Below are 19369 nucleotides of genomic sequence, written 5' to 3'. Positions count from 1 at the left end.
CCTGATGTTGTGCTCTTACCACTACCTCTGTCTGCAAGCATAGAGCAAAAAGTAACAAAGAAATTACGTTTGGGTTTTTTTTTTTTTAATTATAAATTTTACCTGGTGGGCTAAAGCTTGCTTTCCACTTCATCATTGCATTCCCACGGGTGTAAAATTCCACTGAGCCTTCACCTTCATTTGAACAGATTTTGAAACCACTGGAAATTACCCGTCCGCCAGAGGCAGGGAGAAACTTGGCCTGTTGGTCTTGAGTCTTCCAGAAAAAGGAAAATGTTACTCCTGATAAAAGCAAGTGAGAGGAGACTTTAATAAAATAAAAAAAAAAAAAAAAAGAATGCAATTAAAAATTTCCAATATGTAGAATACAGCCAGTGGGAATGCTTTTGAGGCCAGATCATCTCCTAGCATAAACAAGGACAGGGTTTTTAAAATCAACAATGCTCTAACAGTTTAAGCCAAATAAACATCTCTCCCTGTTTTGCATCACATGTGCACACACAGGACACAGCAAGAATCAGTGTCCTGAGCAGCTTCTGTCAGTTAAAGCCAAAGGTTTTTGATCACAAGTCTCTTTCTCCCAGATTTATGCTTCCCTTCCCTCTGCCTTGTCTCTCCATTCTTTTTACCCCTCCTGTGATGATCCCCTTTTCCTTCTGTGATCTTTACTTATTCCAAAACACCCATTGCTCACATATCCCCATATCCTCCACCATATCCAACACCTACATTTTTTTTTGGTGTTCACCCAACACCATCACAGCCAGAATTAGTGCATTGACCATTCCCAAGCTACTGATGCACTGCCTGGCTGCCCTCACTTATTGAGTAGCACTCATTGCTAACCACACTTTAATTCTTTAAGCATGCTATTACATGTGTTTTCACACTTCAGTGTTCCAATAACTCCTGAAAGCAAAGAACCAGTGTAAAAGAACAGAATAGCTACACATGCAGAGCCACAGAAAAAATTCTGACGTCCCCACCTGCGCAAAAACAAAAGAATTCTGCTCAAATGCAAGTGCAATCCTGCAAGTCCCCATGTGATTAGCTTTGTCCACAAATAATACTGTTTGATTTGCAGTAAATTTTACTACTGAACTGTAAAATGGAGGAGCTCTTCAGATTATACCTTAGGAAATATGATTCCCATAAGATAGTGGTTTCTTTATTAAAGGTGACCTCAAAAGGCTTAACTGAAACACAAGCAGCAAATCAGATCTCCCTCACACTGCAAAAGTTCTCCTGGCTCTACTGGAGAGGTTCTGCAGTCAAATACAAAGAAAATGGCTTGACTAAACAGTTCCTAAAAATGTTCACCTCAGAATTCACAGTGCAAAGTGCTAACAGTAAAATCTGAGTTCAGAGCAGGTTGAGGAAAAGTTTCTAAGTACAGAAGTGGAAGAGGTTTTGCCTCCAGGGATCACAGTGAATTAACAAGGCAATGACCCTGAAGATCACCTTATCTAAACTGCCTGCTCAAAGCAGGCCCAATTTCCGAGGTAGGTCTTGTTGCTCAGAGCTCAGCTGGGATTTTAACATCACCCTGGATGCCTCTCTCTGTGTAAACCACTCCAATGCTTGGCCACCCACACCGGGGAGAATTTTTTTTCCTTAGATCTAATCAGCATTTCCTGAGCTCAGATGTGCCTGGGTTGCCTGGCACATTTTCACTGTGCATCTCCAAGGTTTTTTGGCTCCATCTGCTTCTGTAACCACTCATCAGGTAGGTGGAGGCAGCCCTTAGAATCCACATTTCCTCACGGTGTAAGGAAATGCTTCAGCCTCCCCTCCCATGTCCTACCAGACTCATCTGCCAGACTCACTCTGGCTTGTCAGCACCTCCTTTGTGTCAGGGGACAGAAATGGGACATAGCACTTCAGAAGAGTGCTGAACAGAGGGGAATAATGGAATAATCACTTCACTTAACCTGCTGACTATGCTCTTTTTTACGTTTAGTCAAACTATCTGGATGATTTTATAGCCAGCAGTTCTGAGGCCCTCCAAGCAGTATGAACTTTGCCAATTTGCTACCAGATAGCCCAGGACAAGTTAATGAAGCTCTCAAACTACTATGTACATTTCTTGTTAAATCCATAGATTTTTACATGTTTCATAGTTTTATGATCAAAGACAGAAAAGCCTCAGACAGTTCATGATAGTCATCAGAAATGCTATATATGGTGCATAATTTTTTTTATATTTCACATAACCTTTTAAATAAAATTAACTTAGCAGGAAAGCTAAAAATTGTTACAGAATAAATAATTTAACTAAGTTCTATCTTCCTGTCTAACTGATCTTTGTGTCCATCCTCATGACAGCAACCATCAGTTTGCATGGTCTGCATTCCATTCCCTTTATGCTTTATACATGATAAAATAGTCACCATGGAAATGACCAACAAACATCATTGGCCACCTAGAAATCAATCAGCAAATGAACATCATCAGCCTCAGTTTGCTTGATCTTGATGGGTGTGGGTTTAAAGCTGTAAAAATGCCATGGACTCCCCGCTGAAGGATTTGAGGTGTCTTGCAATCAAGCTGCAATATCTTCATCAGCAGGTAAATCTGAGTTCATGTTTCAGCTTGTTTACCACACCAGGAGCAGGCTGAAACACTGACCCAACTCTTGTTCCAGAAAGCCATGGGTGTCCCTTGCACAGCACCCTCCACCCCCCTGGTGACACCAACCTGGTGACACCGAGCCTGACCACGTCCAGCTACTCCTGATCCCTCTGTCAAAGCCTCTCACAACCTTTTTCCACTTCTGAAACGTAGGGAATTGCTGTTATTCCTTCTTTACAGGCTGGGAGATGCAGTTTAAGTTATGTAGACAGTGAGACTTAATTTTGCAGCCTGTCTGCAGTGGAGCTGGTTTGTCCCATCTTTGACTGTCTGTCCTACTGGAATGTCCTGTAGGAACTGATCAACCTGTGGCCACGGGAAAACTTTAATTTTTACTTTTAGTTTTGGAATATCCTGATCCAAAGTAAAGATTAAAGTCAGGCACACAACAAACACCCAACTTTATGAAATGGTATGTTGCACAGAATTTTTAAAATCTTTTTTGAATTTCAACTTCACATAAATTAGTTAAATCCCGCTTCTCCTAATGTGCTCAAACCAATGATCATGAGAACATTCTCTTGCATCTTCCACAAATGTTTCTTTTGACTGAAAATACCACTCCAACGAGCCCAAAACTGCTCACAGACAAACCATTGTTTGAGAAAGAGGAAGGTGGGGGAAGAGCGTTTCGACGTTTCAAAAGCGAGAAGAATTTGTTTTCTCAAGTAAAAAATAACAGTCCTGAGATGTTATGAAATTATTAGCCTAGGAAAAAATAGTGGGATTTTTGTTTCATAGGTCAGAGTATTTCATCTGGAAAGATCCCAAGACCATTTCGTTCCCCTGGTTGAATGTACTCAACACCAGTTTCACCCAAACACAACCAACGAATCAAGGGATGTTTTAGCAACAACAGGCTGGAATAAAATTACCTTTCTTCATTAAATTACACCTTATCCTTGCCACAGGTGTATTTGATTAGAAAAGACACTCCCTTTAGACAAAAGAGTGTTGGCTTTTCCCCTTTTTTTTTATTAATACCTGCTACAACGATTTATTATTTATGGTTTGTATGAGTTCTTCACATTTTACCTACTGGACATTTCAGTGTTTTATGCTTTTAATGTCCTTATTTGTGAGATACTGGGAGTGCTCTGGTATTATAAAAATAATTAGGTTATACTGTAGACACTGAAACAATATGACTTCCTGATGATTTTTATTTCCCAGTGGTATGAAAGAAAAGTATGAAAAGATACAGCATATTTCAGAAAATACACCTACAGTTGGATACTGAATTACTTTTTCTAATACTCTCATGTAACAGCCATGTAGCATCTGCTCTCTGAGTGTCTCCTACTTTCACGAAAAGTTCATACACAGCTCTTGTTTTATCAGCTCAAAAGTAATCCTATTTCAAGCAATGTCACCAGTTTGAAAAACAGCCTAAATCAATAAAAGCAAAAAAATTCAATATTAACAATGTTTCTTAAGTTTAGGGACTGCTGGAGTTTATAGAAAGCCTCATTTTCTATTGAGCCTCAGACTTTTAAACCCCTGGTGAATGATTGATGCCAGTGACAAGGTGAGTGTTTGGTTTGACAGTCAGACACAGTTTGAGCCATTTTCTGTAACCAACATGTTGTCAAACCTGTGCCCTTCCCATTCCACCTGTCATTTGGTGCCCTAACCCAAGAAAAAGGGAACAGAAACAGAACGAAGAGATTCAAGTGTCTGTGAGGACAAATGGATTCCATAACACCAGAGACCTGCAAATTTTGTTATCTCTGGAGATAAATGTGAAAAACCCAAACCCATTCCTGCTGAGAGGCCACACTGTATCTGTCTCCTAAATTTGACGTCCGTGTTACAAGTTCTAAGCTTGTCAAACTGCTGATCTTGTAGGAATTAATTAATTTGGTTGCCACTGGTAAGATTTTGGACACTGTAAGTTTATTTCTGGCTTTGTTTGAATTAATTACACTGTAAAACATTGCTCTGAGTAGTTGGTGACCAGTTCTAATTTAAACTGCAGTTAGAAAAGACTAAATTTTCAGCAATCAACACTCAGTTGTTTTAGAAGTCAAAAAAGAGTCAAATCAGATTTTTAGATTTCATTCCAATGAGGAAAGAAACGACGAGTATTGAATTACATAATTTGACAGCAAAAGAAATGTAAAAAATAATGAATAAATTTTCTCACCTTCAGGTCCACAAACTTCTGGATTACTAATGCAAGAATTTTGGTAGCTTCCAAAGAAGAGAAAGGTAACTCCTTTCTTTTCAGTGACGTAAATTCCTTTGTTCACCATTCCTTCTACAATATCTAAAGGAAAAGCAAAATATAGTTTAGTATTTACATCAAAACTTCAACAGGCTCTTACACCTCAGATGTTTATTTTGTTCAGACCATGTGTTTGCTTTTGTTGCTTTTGTGTGTTTGTTTTTCTTTTAGGTGTTTTTGTTTGTGTGAGCTTGTTGGTGGTTTGTTGTTGTATTTTTAAAGAAACATACAGATATCTCTTTCAAGTTTGTAAATATTATATCTGTCACTCAGCTCTGTGATTAACTAAGACTGTTTAACAGAACCCATACACTCCAAAATTATTATTTTAAAGTAATCTGAACAAATCTTACGCTTTCCAGATTTCTGAATACCAGACACATCCTAGAGGTGTCTTACTGTTAGTGAAGAAATTCTTTAATTAATGAAAACTGGCACAGGGGCAGTTAGAGACAGACCATCTGTCTCGAGTGACCACCATCAGTCCTGCTGTCACTGCTCCCAGCCTGTGCCTTCCTTTATGCAACAGGGACATGGGCAACACAACATCTCCTTTCCAAACTCCAGACAACCTCCAGGCAGGAGGGCAGCAGTCCCAGTGCAGGATAACACCCCTCAAGGACACAGCAACAGCCTGGCATAGCCCTCACTGAATGCAGCTTGAAATATTCTCTTATTTCAGTACTTAATTATCACTTTTCGGGTATCTTCCCCTTCATCTGAGGAAGGAATCACCAAGTCCTGCCTCTAACTGACAGATAAAATTTGGTTTCTTTTAAAACTGTGAGTGTGCACTATGGAGCAAAGCAAGCATTTCTGAGTTCTTCCTGAGGCACTTGAATTAGAAGTTAATCCAGCCAGAATAAATCCCATAAGGTAATGCATTTCTGTTTCCATAGCATCTCCTTTGCCACTGATGTCACTCTTTATAATGTTCATATTGAACATATTTTATTACGTGAGAACTATGCAAATGGTCTATAAAGCAGATAAGAAAGGACTGAAAGGAATTAGGGTCATGTGAAGTTCATTATTAATAGAGTTCACATTTGCCAGCATACTTTTACTGTTAGAGAGTAAAAAAATCGTAGGTTTAGTATTCCAATATAAAAATCTCAGTATCTGAGCAGCCCAAATGACAGTTTCACCATTTCCATCCTTCTGCTTAGGTCAGATTTTCCAACAACTTGATGGGAGTTAATACCTAAGCATAAAGTGGATAAGAGGTCGTATTTCAATTGCACCTACACAGTATAAATGTTAGTGACTTAAATTAAGTGACTTTAATATCATGCTGCTGTAAATGTAGCTGGTTTCCAGTCTGTCAGGTTTCTACCTGGTGAGTTGTGATTTTCTGTTCTTCCTTTTATCTCCCAGTGTGTTGATGTTAAAGAAAAATACAATCAATAAATGGACATATATATGCAGATTTTTGCTTCCCTGTTTTTTTTTTTTTAAAACTTCATGTGAATCAAAGTTGTCGTGGTTGACAAGATCTTCTTTCCAGGCTTTGCAAATTTGTTTGCATCTGTCTTTCTAAAAAATACTATGAAACAATTAAAAATGGAGTTTTAGCCTTGAAAACAAGAAAAAAAAAATCAACCTATTTATTCTTATATGTTCCTCTGAAACATCATCTCTGTTTTAATAAGACTAACAAAAATTTTTTAGGTTCTGGAGGACCACTAAGGCACATCCTCCTCTCCTAATAATTGGGAGCAACCCAGGTAACATTGCAGGAGTGCTTTTCCAAGCATGTGTGACAGTGTGAGCATAAACCACACAACCACTTGACCCAAAACTCAGTTAATTTTGAATCCAACGTTACAAGAACCATCCAAGCTTGACAAATGCAGAACAAAAAAAAAAAATATGTAAATCCTCACCTACAGTTGCAGAGAAGTTAGAGTAGGCAGAGTCATTGGTATATACAAAGGTAGAGTTATGGGAAGGAAGCACAGTGAAGTTGTGGATTCTTAGAGCTGGGTGGAACAACAAAAGAAAACAAGCAAATAAGCAAAACAATGAATCAACACAATCAGTAATGAATTGACCAGTTCATATCTCTCAACTCAGCACAAAGCACAGATGTTGAGCAGTGGCCTTTAAAATGATCCCACAACTTCTCCCTGGGATCTGCAGGAGAGAAGCAAATCCAGTGTCACTAAAACAATATTTTCTTCACAGTTACTGAGAAGAAAAAAAATATAAAAAATGCAATGGCAGGTGAAGGGCTCTGAAATATATTCCTGCTGGTGAGGAACTCTGCATGTATAATAAAAATCATTATACTGGTACAAAAGTTATGGGCAATTCTATCCCATGTCCTGTTGTGGGCTCCCCAGTATAAGACAGGGACATACTGGAGCAAGTCCAGTGGGAGGCTGAGAATGTTGGGAACTGCTCAGCCTGGAGATCTGAGGGCTCAGAGATCTTCTCAATGTGTGAAAACACTCCATGGGAGACGTAAAAATAGTGCCAGACTCTCCTTATTTGTACCCAATGAACAGACAAGAGGCGATGGGCACAAAATAAAATACAAAAAATTCCATCTAAACATAAGAAAAGTCTCAACTTTTTTATATCTGACAATAAAATTTTATTCTCTAATTTTTTTCTGATGTTGATAATTTAACAGTATCTGGCACACTGTAATTTTTTACCCTGGGCAGGCAAATAAAGCTTGATGGAAAACCCATGAAGGTAAAGGGAGAGACATTGATTTTGGATTTAGACCATCTGAGCTCAGAGAACAAAAGACAAATGCTCTTAAAAACAAAAAAAAAAAAAAAAGAAAAATATACAGAAAACCCTCAAGATAAAAATGCATGGAAAACAAGGGGTCAGATGGAAAACCTGAATATGGCCACTTCTTTTTTTTATTATTTGCTATATTTTGAGTTGATTGTTTCCCTTCAATTGCTTCCACTGCTGAGATAACCAAAAATTAATTTGCTGACACGCTCTCACAACATCAAATGCATTGAGAGATATAAATCTGGCTTCGTGCACAATGACTTCAACAAATAAAATGGATTAACATGACGGACAGATTATGATGCTTCAAGGATTCAAGAGGAGAAACATGGAATGAAAATAATTGCATGATATGACGAGTGGAAAAACAAGAAAGACTCCAGCAATAAACAGAAGAGTTGTGTCATCAGAATGGTATCAAAAACAAGCAAATTGTCACCTGCAGTCGATTACAACAATAAAGAAAACTTTTCTTGCATATCAAAGTCAAATATCAGGCAGATACATAAAAGCTCTGCTGGAGGCAGTTGAGATGATATCTGTGTTTTATCAGACAGAATATGAGCAGCTGAGAATAATTTGAGTTATCCACTACAAAATTAAGGAAAGAACTCAGCATGGTCAGAGCTGCTCTGCAGAGATAAAGACTCGGCTCCTGGCACCCTCTGCAAATAATTGTGTGACAAAGTCCTCCAGATCTCTTCAGCAGAGTCATGCAGCTGGCTCATTTATGAAGTTTTTTAACACCATGTCATAATAGGAGTCAAAAGAGATCCCTCTTGTGAGCCAGTCCCATTCCTGTAAGTGAAGGTTTGTAGGATCAGGAACTTCATCTGTTCTGCTTTATCTCTGCCAAGATACTACTAAAAAGATTTCTGAATTTTGCTGAAATAATGTCATTTAACAAAACTTGAAAAACAATCTGACATTAATTGTCATTTTTCCAAGAGCTCTGTTTTATATTTATCATTTTCAAGCACTTTCCAAACAACTTTGTTGTAACATGATTGCCAAAGCAGTGCTAGATATGCAACACTTTGACTTTTTTGAAACTACGTGAAGTCCAGTGTCAGAAAATGACTTTAACACACTGTTAGAGAACTCACATGGTAACTTTTTGTAATCCAAATTATTATTCTATTGAAGTCAATAGGAATGCTGCCATCAGCTCCTAATGGAAGCAGAATATTGCTCAGATATATTTCTGGTCAGCCAATTCCATTCCTTTCAGAAATTTTGTGGAAAGATAGGTCAAAGTTTAAGCTTAAAATACTTGAAAACTTCTGCAATAAAAGGGTTTAAATATTTATGGATCTTTTTCAGACTTAGGACCAGAGATTGATATTGCCATTTTTGTGTAATAAATAGCAATAACTTTGCACTTCTGGTAACATTTTTCACGTAAGGTTGTCTCTAACTCCTGATTTAATCTTCTGCAGTGGTTCTTTCTGGATAAAGATATTAAAGTCACAACAGCCCCTTCCTTGCACTGGCACAAAACTGCTCAGCTGCCAGGGTGGGCAGCCCTGGAGTGAGGAATCCTGGGGAATGCACAACCAGCACAACTTGGAAGCGTCAGAGGAGAGAAAACAGTTCATGTGAAAATTCCTGAGGGACCACAGTGGTTCTGCTGGAGCCCCATTAATGACATCACCTCCACATCCCTGGAAAGCCCCACACCCCCTTTTCGGTCCTGATGTGAAACCTCAGATCCAGAGAATGGCTGAACCCAACCAGACTGCCCTTTAACATCATTCCCTCTGGGATCCTGCAGTCCTCACAACAGACTCTTTAAATCAGTGAGTTTTGCCTTAAAATCTCTCTTGATTTTGCCTTATTGGAAAAAACCCCAAATTAATATGAACTAACGCTGCAATACTGTTTTTAAGGAAACACCCAAAAGCAGATAAAAATGAGTAAGAAGTATCCAGATAAGAGCTTACACTTCTCTTTCTATGGATTCTACATGCAATTTTTAAAAGTGCATGAGGAATTTGGGCATTTATCTCCTTCCAAAATCAAAAAGGAGACACCTGCACTGCTGGCATAGCCCAAGACCTCAGTCACTGAGTGTATTAGTGCATGCAATGCATGTACCAAACCAACTAATAACAATGTGATTTCAATGACTCTTTGGATCATAAACCTTTTCTCTTTATGACCTTAAAAATGCACAGACAGCCCATAAAACCTCTGAGAATGCTCTATAAAAATCAGTTCACAAATAAGATATCATTTGGACATCAGAGCACTGCAAAAACACTAGCTGAGGAAAAAAAAAAAAGCTGAAACTGCTGTGGCACAAAAGCTGAACCCTTTCTTTTCTCCTGCTCCTCTTTTACTTACAGACTGCCACAAATACTTATGTTATTGCCATTGTCAGTGAATCCTTTGTCTACCTCCATTCGCATCCCGAAACTCACGAATTCCATCCACATCTTCCAGTGGCCAGTAATGGGAAGCTGATGCCAGAACTTTGAACCCTTGCAAGAAACACAGTTGAGAAGATTGTTAAAGACAAGACCAACAAGGAGTGCAACCAAAAATAACAATAAATGAGGTCAATTGGTTAAGTAAATGAAAATGTTTTCTGTATACCCAGTGTGGTACATAAGTGAGGTCATAAATCAACACAGCAGAGTAGATAAAAGCCATCTGATTAACCACTGCAGAAAACCTGCTTTAAAACTCAACTGATTTTTATTTTGGTTATATTTAAAATGTGCAACAATCTCTGACTAAATCTCTGCTTGTATCCAGCAGCATTCATTGAAGGAACAGCTGAGGAGTCAGCCAAGAGTAATTTCTAGATTTTACTGAGATTTCAAGCACATGGTGGGTAGTACAAAGCACTGTCACTAAAGCAAACTACTCCTGCTCCTGCCTCCCCCAGAGGTAACTCAGCTAAATGTTTGCAGCTGTACAGAGGTTTTCCCACAGAGAGGGAGCAGGAGCATCAGTAGATAAGATGGAGAAATCTTTAGGGGAATTGATAAGGTTCTATGGTTACATATTTCCTTTGACTATTAGGAAGAAAAAAGCAAAACTGCTAATGAAGGGGCAAAGGTGCTGCCAGCATAAGAGAACAGTGACACAGAATAAGCACATACAAAATCCAATCTGAAATTCCAAGCAACCCAAACTCAACTAAGCTGAGCATGGCAAAGCAGGTTGAGAACACGGGATATAGGAACAAGACCTTTTGCATTTCTATCTTCAAAGAACATATTCTGGCTGCTGCAAAAGAAATGAAAAGTATAAATTTCTGTGGCAGTAAGAGCATCCACATAGGCTAACCTGAGCTAACATACCTCCATCTGACTTTCATCAAACTCCCAGCTCCATTTGTAGAGCACAGACCACACCTGCTGGTTCACAGTGTGCTTATATGCAAACATCTCTTGCTCCCATTAACATCTCCCTTTTGTATTAGGGGACAAAAAAGGATTTAAGAGAGGTAGTAGAAAAAAATAATTAGAAAAAGAGAGAAAAAGAGAAAAGGAAGCTCCTGGGAGAAAATTATCTGGTGCCAAAAAACGTGTCACAATATGGCACAAGCATTTTAGTAGCAGTAGCAGCAGCATCACAACAAAGGCATTGCCATGGCTGGCATCAAACTCAAAAGAAGCAGAAACATTTAAAAGCTGTGAAAATAGACAAAAAAACGGGGGGGGGGGGGGGGGGGAAGGAAAACAGATATACAGCAAAGAAAATTGCCCAGAGCCACGCTGCATGTTGGTGGCTTTCCCAGCTCCCAGTTCTGAACTCCACAAAGCTGTGCTGTTACCCCACTTTCAACCAAAAGACCTCTGGAAACAAATACCTGTTGCTCTGAATGCAATGTCCTTTCCATAGATAACTACACCGATTAGAACAAAGTCACAGGACTTTTTTGCAGCCGGCTTCAAATCCAGAGAGCATCTCTTGCAGCTGTGCTTCACACACACACACTCTACTCCAAAATCAGGGCTGGGTAACTTGCCCCCCTCATTGCAGGAGGCTTTTTCCCCCCTGTTGTTCCACCAGCCAGGAGCCAGTGATCCTTACTCATAGGGAATGGGGTTGTATTTCTTGTTTTTGAGCAAAGGTGGGACAAAAGAACCTAATCAGGCTGAAGCTGCTGCACTGGCAGCCAACACGGCACTTCCACGGATCTCCGTGTTTGACTTGAAAATAATGACATGTGGTTAAAACTAAAAAGCACAAAGCAATACATGAATTGGTAAAGCAGTAAAATTGTGCTTGTACACCACCATGAGGCTTGAGGTTAAACTATTTATATAAACAGAAGAATTCTGCAGTTACACACACACAGACCCCGAATAAGCTTTGAATAAGTTTTTTCTACATTGAAAACAGATGAGAGATCCTTTAATACGCCCTGTGACTGATTTAAACTGAAGAGTGGAGGCTGGGAGGAGGGTAGATGACTTGAAGCCATGCTAAAGTACTGCAAAGTATACAAGCTGACATATCTAACACTAAATCATTGAATTGAAAATGCTGAACATTGAGGGGAAAAAAGGAAAATAGTCTATGTGGAGGTCTGGTTCAGAGAAACACACTCAAAAAAATTAATAAGTGTATACAAGATTTTTCCACATAGCCAATACAAGCTATTTTTCTGCAAATATATTTCTATGCAGAATATTCAATAGGTAGGTTGCTGAATTTAAGATGACTGGGACAGTCTGATACTTTAGACTATTACATTTTTAATACAGAGCTGACATTCAAACACAGGATCACAGTTTCTTTGGAGGTACTAAGAGAATAAGAAATACAAAGCAAAAAAGCAAATGAATATTTAAGCACATTGTCATAAAATGTAAATAGAGCATTCCTTACCTGGGTGTTTGGGGAGCTGGGAATAGTTTCCATACACCTGCACATGAAATATTACATAATGAGACATAGTGAGGCAAAACTTGCTAAGAGGAATCCAAGTATATCTCAATACTGACCACATTCAGAACATTACCTGGTATTTTTGCTGCAATAAAATCAGCAGAGAATAATGACAACAGAGCAGGGATAATAAACTTTCCATGGTCTAGTTCAGGTTAAAAGTACAACTGAAATCAAACTCCTGTAAGATTTCAATCATAAGTTTTCCTTTGCTGCTTTTGGTATTAAAAAGGTCATTTTCCATGCAGGTTCAAAAAGTCTGTTCCTTCAGCGATGGCGAAATATCCTTCCAGACCCTTTAAGTAGTATTTTCCTGCTTCACACTTCGATATCTTCATTTAACTGCAAATAAATTCCCATGATTGGAGGAAAATTAAAAGAAACGTGCATCAAATCCGAAAGTTGTGCCGTTCCGTGGGAAGGAGTCAAATATTTCTGTCACAATCTCAGCCAAAAAAAGAAAAGATCTTGTTTTCAACTTTCTTCCTACGGTTGCCTTTTCCTTGCAGTTACTTTCACGTTGTCAGAGACCCGAAGCCGGTCGTAGTTTTGCTCGCAAGAAAATGCACTTCCTTATAGCACATCGGGCGGAAAACTCTCCCTCTTCCCTCAGAAACTGAGCTGAAAAGAGCTGCAAACTCCTCTCTTGTCCAGCTCACGTTTGCACCTCCATCCCAGATCTTTTTGGGTGGAGAGCAAGGCTGAGTGATGTCATGCTTTCTCCTCCAACTTTGTCCCATTCTGGGTCTCTATTTATATATCACGTTGCTGCTGTCTCTTCTCTGGGTCCTAACACCAGCCAGCCAGGAACAAGTGGAAACGAGTCCATGTGCTTCAGCAAACAGATAAAAAGAGAGATTACTGCTCGGAGCAATCTGCACACTCGCAGAGGAATCGAAGCCAGAACAAGTGTTCACAATTCGAACGCTCGGGAAAAGCAGAGCAGGGATTTCTGAAGGAAAGCTGAGATCTGTTTACTGAAATAACAGATTGTAGTTCAGCCTGAAGAAGCATAACCTCTAAAAAAACCACTGGTTTAAATCACATGGCACTCTGAGGCAGTGATTGTACCATGCCTGTGTCTAGCAGGGGAAACTGAGGCATTCACCATTTCACTGATTTGCTCAAAGTTGCACAACAAAACCAGTAAAAACAAACCCCTGGGAAAAGACTTCTTGAAGTAGTTGCTATTTTACTTTTTTACATAAAAATAATTACATATAAGTATTTCTATGAATCTCTCAATTACACTCTGAACTATATCACAAATAGTAATCAGCATTTTACATGTAAAAGAAAAATAGCTAGATCTAGTTGATATTTTTCATTTATTTTATTCTGTTATGATAATATCTTGCTTTCAGCTCTCTCCAAGGTCTTTATTTTCAGTGAAATAAACCAGAGTAATATTTTATTCACTTTATTCACCTGGTTCCTTTTGTCAACTCTATTTTTTCCGCTGTATTATCCCTCTTACTCCTCTGCTACTTGATGGCAACTTCTGCACCAACCTCCTGACTGGAGTTCATTATAACTTTTAGGATGAAACAGTTTTCCACTGACACTTTATATAGGTATTATATAGCTGGAATGCAGCAAACTTGGCAGTAGCTGTGGTCCTGATTTACCCAGCTGGCTTCCCAGATGTGTTCTGAACTTCCAAAACCTCTGGTGGTAACAAGCTCCTGGCAAATGACTGGCAAGTGGAGAGGAACTCAAGAGTCCAAGGACTGAAGAGATCAAAAATTAAGTTTGGAAAACCCAAGACATTCACACTGCCTGGATGCTCCAGTGTTACCAAAGTTTAATAATATAAAATCTCGGTATTGAAATCAAAAATGAATTTTGTTTGTAATCCTGACTGAGGACCTACAACAGAATAATTTTGAAAACTTTGAATTTCAGTTCCTTCAAAAATTTAGCTTCCCATTTAATGATGACCAGTCTGACTTTTGCTTATTTTCTTCCAGGTTTTTTCCAGACTTCTTCCCTCATTACTGTTAGCCACAATCTCCTTGATATCCCAAAGGAGGAAGAGGAATTCTGCATAAACCCCAGGAATTCTGCATCATGTAGTGACAATGCAGTGACACGTAGAGCCACCCTTAGAAATAATAGAGAGCTGCAGCTAAAAATCCTGAGAAAAGCTAAAATGTAAAAAGAGAAAGGCAGGAATTCGAAATATTTGCCAAGAGGGGCCTGTCAAGGGAAAGAATATGCTTACCAAAACAATTGTGAGAATCCAAGCAAACACGTTCGCTGCCAAAAATTTTCTGTGGAACCACCAAATTGCAAGCAGACATTGGGAGATCATTTGCAGGAACAAATTCTGAATTTATTCCTCTGATCCTCTGGAAACCTGATCTGAGCAGTCCCAGAGCTCCCAGCGCAGCCCAGGGGCAGCACCGGGCACCTCGTGTGTGGAACAGAGTCCCTGACCCAGCTCTGGGAGGACAATCAGTGCCAGGGCATTGCTCCTGAGGAGCCTGAGGATGGACCAGTGCTCATTTAAAGCACTTCCATGTCAATAAAAGCACAGAGGTCCGTGGCTGGGCAGCCCATGCCAAGCCCTCTGGGTGGTTTCCCCCAGCACAGCTCTCCCACCCTGCTGCCCTGGGAGTAAGGAGGGAGAAAGCTCTGCCCCCCTCCCATGTTACAGCCCCTGAAAGGACCCTGGACTTTCTGTCTTGCTTAGGCAGAGAGCAGCAAAAAAGGGCCAGGGAGGGGCTGCTTTGCAGTGGGGCAAAAGTTTAACAAAACCCCAAGATCAATGGCTTTATGTCAAAGGCTGTAGCTGACATTTACCAGGAGACGAAAAATAAGTTGAAGTTAAAAATCTTTATTGCTAACTACCTAAACACAAGCACAGAAATCATCATCTAAAGAATGCTTTACACTGCAGAAGGCAAACAATCTGTAATACAGTTCTCTTCCTTTGTTTTTGTTGGAATCACTAACTCACTGCAAGAGAGCTGGTGCATAATTGGGATTGAAATGTTTTAGCAAACATCATAGAAAGGAGTATTGTAAGAATCAATCTAACAGATTTTGTAAAACTTCTCTAATATCACAGTCCCTACCAACACACCAACAAATATTCTGGATTAAAACCACCCTCTGGTCAAACTGTTTCTCTGTCACTAATAGACATTATTAATAAGGTGATTACAGCTGATATATCAACATCCATCCACTTAAATTTTAGTGCTACCTTTTCTGGCTTCTAATGGACATCCCAGGTAAGTAGCTGTAGAACTGATTTTATTTAATTCACTTGCAAAAAACACCCCACAGCTGTGTAAGGGAATCCATCTGGCCCTTGCATCAGGGAACTACTCAGGTGTGTATAGGTGCAATTGGGTTTGATTTGCACTTTAAAAAAATCATTTGCTAACTGTACCACCTTCAAAGAGACTGAAGAATATGTTTCCTCCCCTGCCTTGTTCCTTAATGTACTACAATCAAAGCATGCTAATGGGCTATACTAATTGGCCAAGTGACTATGGAATACAGCACAGGAGCCCCCTGGTTCTAGACAAAAGCAGGAAAACACAAATCTCACTCAAAAGACAGAAGGTTTTTGCTTAAATTCCCAGCTGTTGCTTTAAAAAAAAAAAAAAAGTGCAAAAATTGCTTATTTAAAAGACTATCATCCTCATATTAACCTCTATTGATGTACTGGGTGGGGATGAGGCAGAAAAAGCTCAGTCCTGCTGTTTCTCAAGGTTTCCAGCACACAAATCCTCTCTTTTCCTCGAGGGATGGTGTGCACGTCCAGCTGTGGTAACACACCACAGCACTTTCTCCTGGGCTGCAAGAATTATGTGGAGTCTCTTCTCAGGCATTTAACAACTACACCCCTTTCCATTGTCACCCCTCACTCAAACACATCAGGGTTCCACTCAACTTCCAGGGAAAACCCAGCCTATGATAAGTTTTCTTTAAACTGAAAACTTGTGTAACTTTTGTAACTCGAGAGGCTGCGATTCTGAGCAAACCCAAAATATACAACAGAGAGGGTTTGTTTTTTTTTTTTTTTGTTCTGATTTTAAAAACTGTTTGTTAGTGTTTATTCTCGTGGATGTCATCATCTAGTGTTGTTGCACTAAACTCTCCACACACAGCTTTTGCTACAGGCCCTGTAACATTCTTTTAACTGGTAAACACTCACTGAGCTGTGGATGCCTATGAGTGAATGACAGCTTGAAGTACATTGTACCCATTTCCTTAGAACATTAAAAGAAAAAGCATTTAAATATTTTTTTTTACCTTTTAGCACTTTCCTGACCAAACAGACAGAAAGTTTAACAAAGTTATTTTAGGTTTGTAAGTTTTCTCTAGGTATGCAAAAGGTTGGCCAGCAGCCTTAGTGCTTCTCTTTCCATTGAAACTTCGAAATTAAGGAAGCATGGGTGAAAGTGCATTCTTATTAGAAAAAGGGAAGAGGGTTGAATAGTTGGCATTAAGGATATGTTTTCATGACAAGAAAAGTGCTGTAAGGCTGTAGCCCTTATAGCAGTAGAAACAAAAATACTGTGGGTGGCACAGGCCAGCAAACATGATTTCTATCCAATGATCTAACCAGGTTTAGGTGCTACAGCTTCTCTTCTATTGCTGTTTGTGGAATATTTGATACATCACCCAGCTACAAAACTCAGTGCTTATTTCTGCACTTAGAACTAATACAAAATTAAATTTTCTTTCATGTCTATCCATAAGTCCTTTACTAGAAAGGCTTTTTTTTGTTGTTTTGTGGGTTTATTTGAAGCAGAGATGAAACCCATAGGGCTGAAGTTCCCCGGGATGAGCCACAATTTCTAGGGCTCGTACAAACACAGGTTAAGAAACAAGTGAAGCAGGACATTCTTAAGAAAAATAAATGAAACTTTGGCGTGCCTGGGGAGTTCACCAGCAGAACAAGAGTCAGGAGTGATAAGCCAGGAAGCACAGAGGGATTTGGACACGTGAAAACAAACAAATCTGTTCTACACACTCCTTGCAGAGGAGTAGGAGGGAGGGGCTGTGAAATCTCCAGTATTGGATGCCCTGAAGAACAGGCTGGACAAACACTTGCCAGAGATACTATGGAAACAGTTGGTCTTACCTTGCAGCATGAAGGTGAGCTAAATTAATTATTTTTATCTGTTCCAGCTGTATTTTGCCATCATTCTGTGACTTCTGAGATCACTGATGTACTTCCATATTCTCCTTTTTCATTTTTTCCTCATGGTTGAACAGTATTAACTTTGGTCAGTATCAACATTAAGATTTTCAGTGCAAATCCTGAAATATCATAAATCTTAATTTCCAACATATAGAAAAAAAAAACCCATAAAATAAAAATACTCAAACAAAAACCTACAAGGCACTCTAAAGAACAATTTAAAGCAGATTAAAGTAAAATGTAGACTTTCTATAGCTTATGGGAAAGCATTATGCATAAAGATTTTGTACAGGCTATACAAGCTGCATAGAAGCTTTATCAAAGTGAGAAACAGTTACAAATACATACAGATTTTATGATTCCTGATAAAGTGCAGCTTCTCAGAGTTGTGATTTTAATAATGCTGAATGAGCAGCTTCAGGTGTGAGAGAGAATAAGACACTTCATGAGCTCTTCCCTGGGCCCTGCCTCTGGCAGGAACACCCTGCACAAAGACAGTTGTTGGTGAGTGACTCCAACGCTTCAGATCAGCAAAGAACCACAAAAGTGACGAAAAAAACCTTCACAGGTAAAAGAAATTCAGGCTTTACAGCTCTTACTTGCACAATGCCACCTAACAGGAGGCGACCAAAGGGTGGCAGTGGCCACTACAGGACTCTGGTCCCCAGGATGTACCAAGGAGTGGGAGATATTTTGGCCAAATGAGTCAGAAAGCAGAGCAGGCTCGGGAGAACATTGCGTGAAGCTTTCTTTGAGTTGACAGCACTGAAAAGGACAAACTGAACAGTTCAGATCGGAGGAAAAGAAAACAAACACGAGCCCTGGAGTTAATTCAACAAGGCTAACGCTATGATGGAGAAATATTTTTCTAATTAAGAAAACGAGAATTTGCTGGTTGACGCCAGAAAATGAAATATGGCTTTTTGGCAATAAAATTTAGGCCTAATCAGATGGAAATACTTTTGCTCTGCAACATATGTAATATTAAGCTGATTTAATAGATATATTCTTTATGAAGACACTGATGGTTCAAAGACCAATCAAGCAGGTAGATAAAAATAAATTATACATTTAAAGTTTCTTTGGATGAGGTCCCACTTACTGATTGGATTACACTTTTTATTGTCTTTTTTTGTATCCTGGTAGTGCCTTAAACATCTTACTCCATACACTGAAGAAAACATTTGATTTTTGCAAAAATAGTTTAGGCTTTTGTGCAAATCCCAAAGATTTAATTTAATCAAATCTTTGATTATCTGAGCCTTAATGTCAAGCTTACATAAAATTGGATAATTGTATAAATAAAACATTATACAAATTCTTTTTTACATGACTAAGCCAAATCATTTTTGCCAAAAGCCACTGCCTGTAACCGTGTGTGTCTTGGGATCATTTAGGTTGTCAGATTTTCTTAATTACACAAATATTTCACCATGATAAACTTTTGCCTTTAGGATTTGTGCCAGTTTTTCTCTTACATCCTTACTTATTTCTCTCCTGCTCTTCTGGGTAAAAGCAACTCCACGAAAAGTTTCATTCAACTGCTCTGTGAAACAAGTTCACCAGCCCAAAGGGAGAATACACCCAGAAAACAATGGAAATTCCTTCTCAGCAAGGACATCTGGGGGTGTTATAGATATATATATATTTAAGGCTTTTCAATCTATAGGAATGACACAGTT

At 39.1% G+C, this 19369-nt stretch overlaps 1 protein-coding gene across 4 annotated transcripts in view; it reads right to left on the bottom strand.

Annotated features, from left to right (window-relative positions):
- ADGRD1 (adhesion G protein-coupled receptor D1) overlaps positions 1–13641 on the bottom strand; it is a 136882-nt gene extending 123241 nt beyond the window's left edge. Inside the window, exons 1-6 of one of the 4 annotated variants that reach the window (XM_051769134.1) lie at positions 12597–13641; positions 12464–12500; positions 10015–10098; positions 6745–6840; positions 4778–4900; positions 103–282 (exon numbers count right to left, since the gene is read on the bottom strand). In XM_051769134.1, coding sequence (XP_051625094.1) covers positions 103–282; positions 4778–4900; positions 6745–6840; positions 10015–10098; positions 12464–12500; positions 12597–12665 — 589 coding nt within the window. In that variant the 5' untranslated portion in view covers positions 12666–13641. Of the gene's footprint in view, positions 1–102; positions 283–4777; positions 4901–6744; positions 6841–9961; positions 10099–12463; positions 12501–12596 lie in introns of those variants that run through there. The other 3 variants (XM_051769135.1, XM_051769136.1, XM_051769137.1) reach the window with 3 other exon arrangements.
- Positions 13642–19369: the final 5728 nt, after the last annotated feature.

Source organism: Manacus candei, unplaced genomic scaffold, assembly GCF_025592945.1.
Source record: "Manacus candei isolate 608988 ecotype Guabito, Panama unplaced genomic scaffold, ASM2559294v1 h1tg000103l, whole genome shotgun sequence".
NCBI lineage: Eukaryota > Metazoa > Chordata > Aves > Passeriformes > Pipridae > Manacus > Manacus candei.
This window is presented reverse-complemented; position numbering and strand designations above follow the sequence as displayed.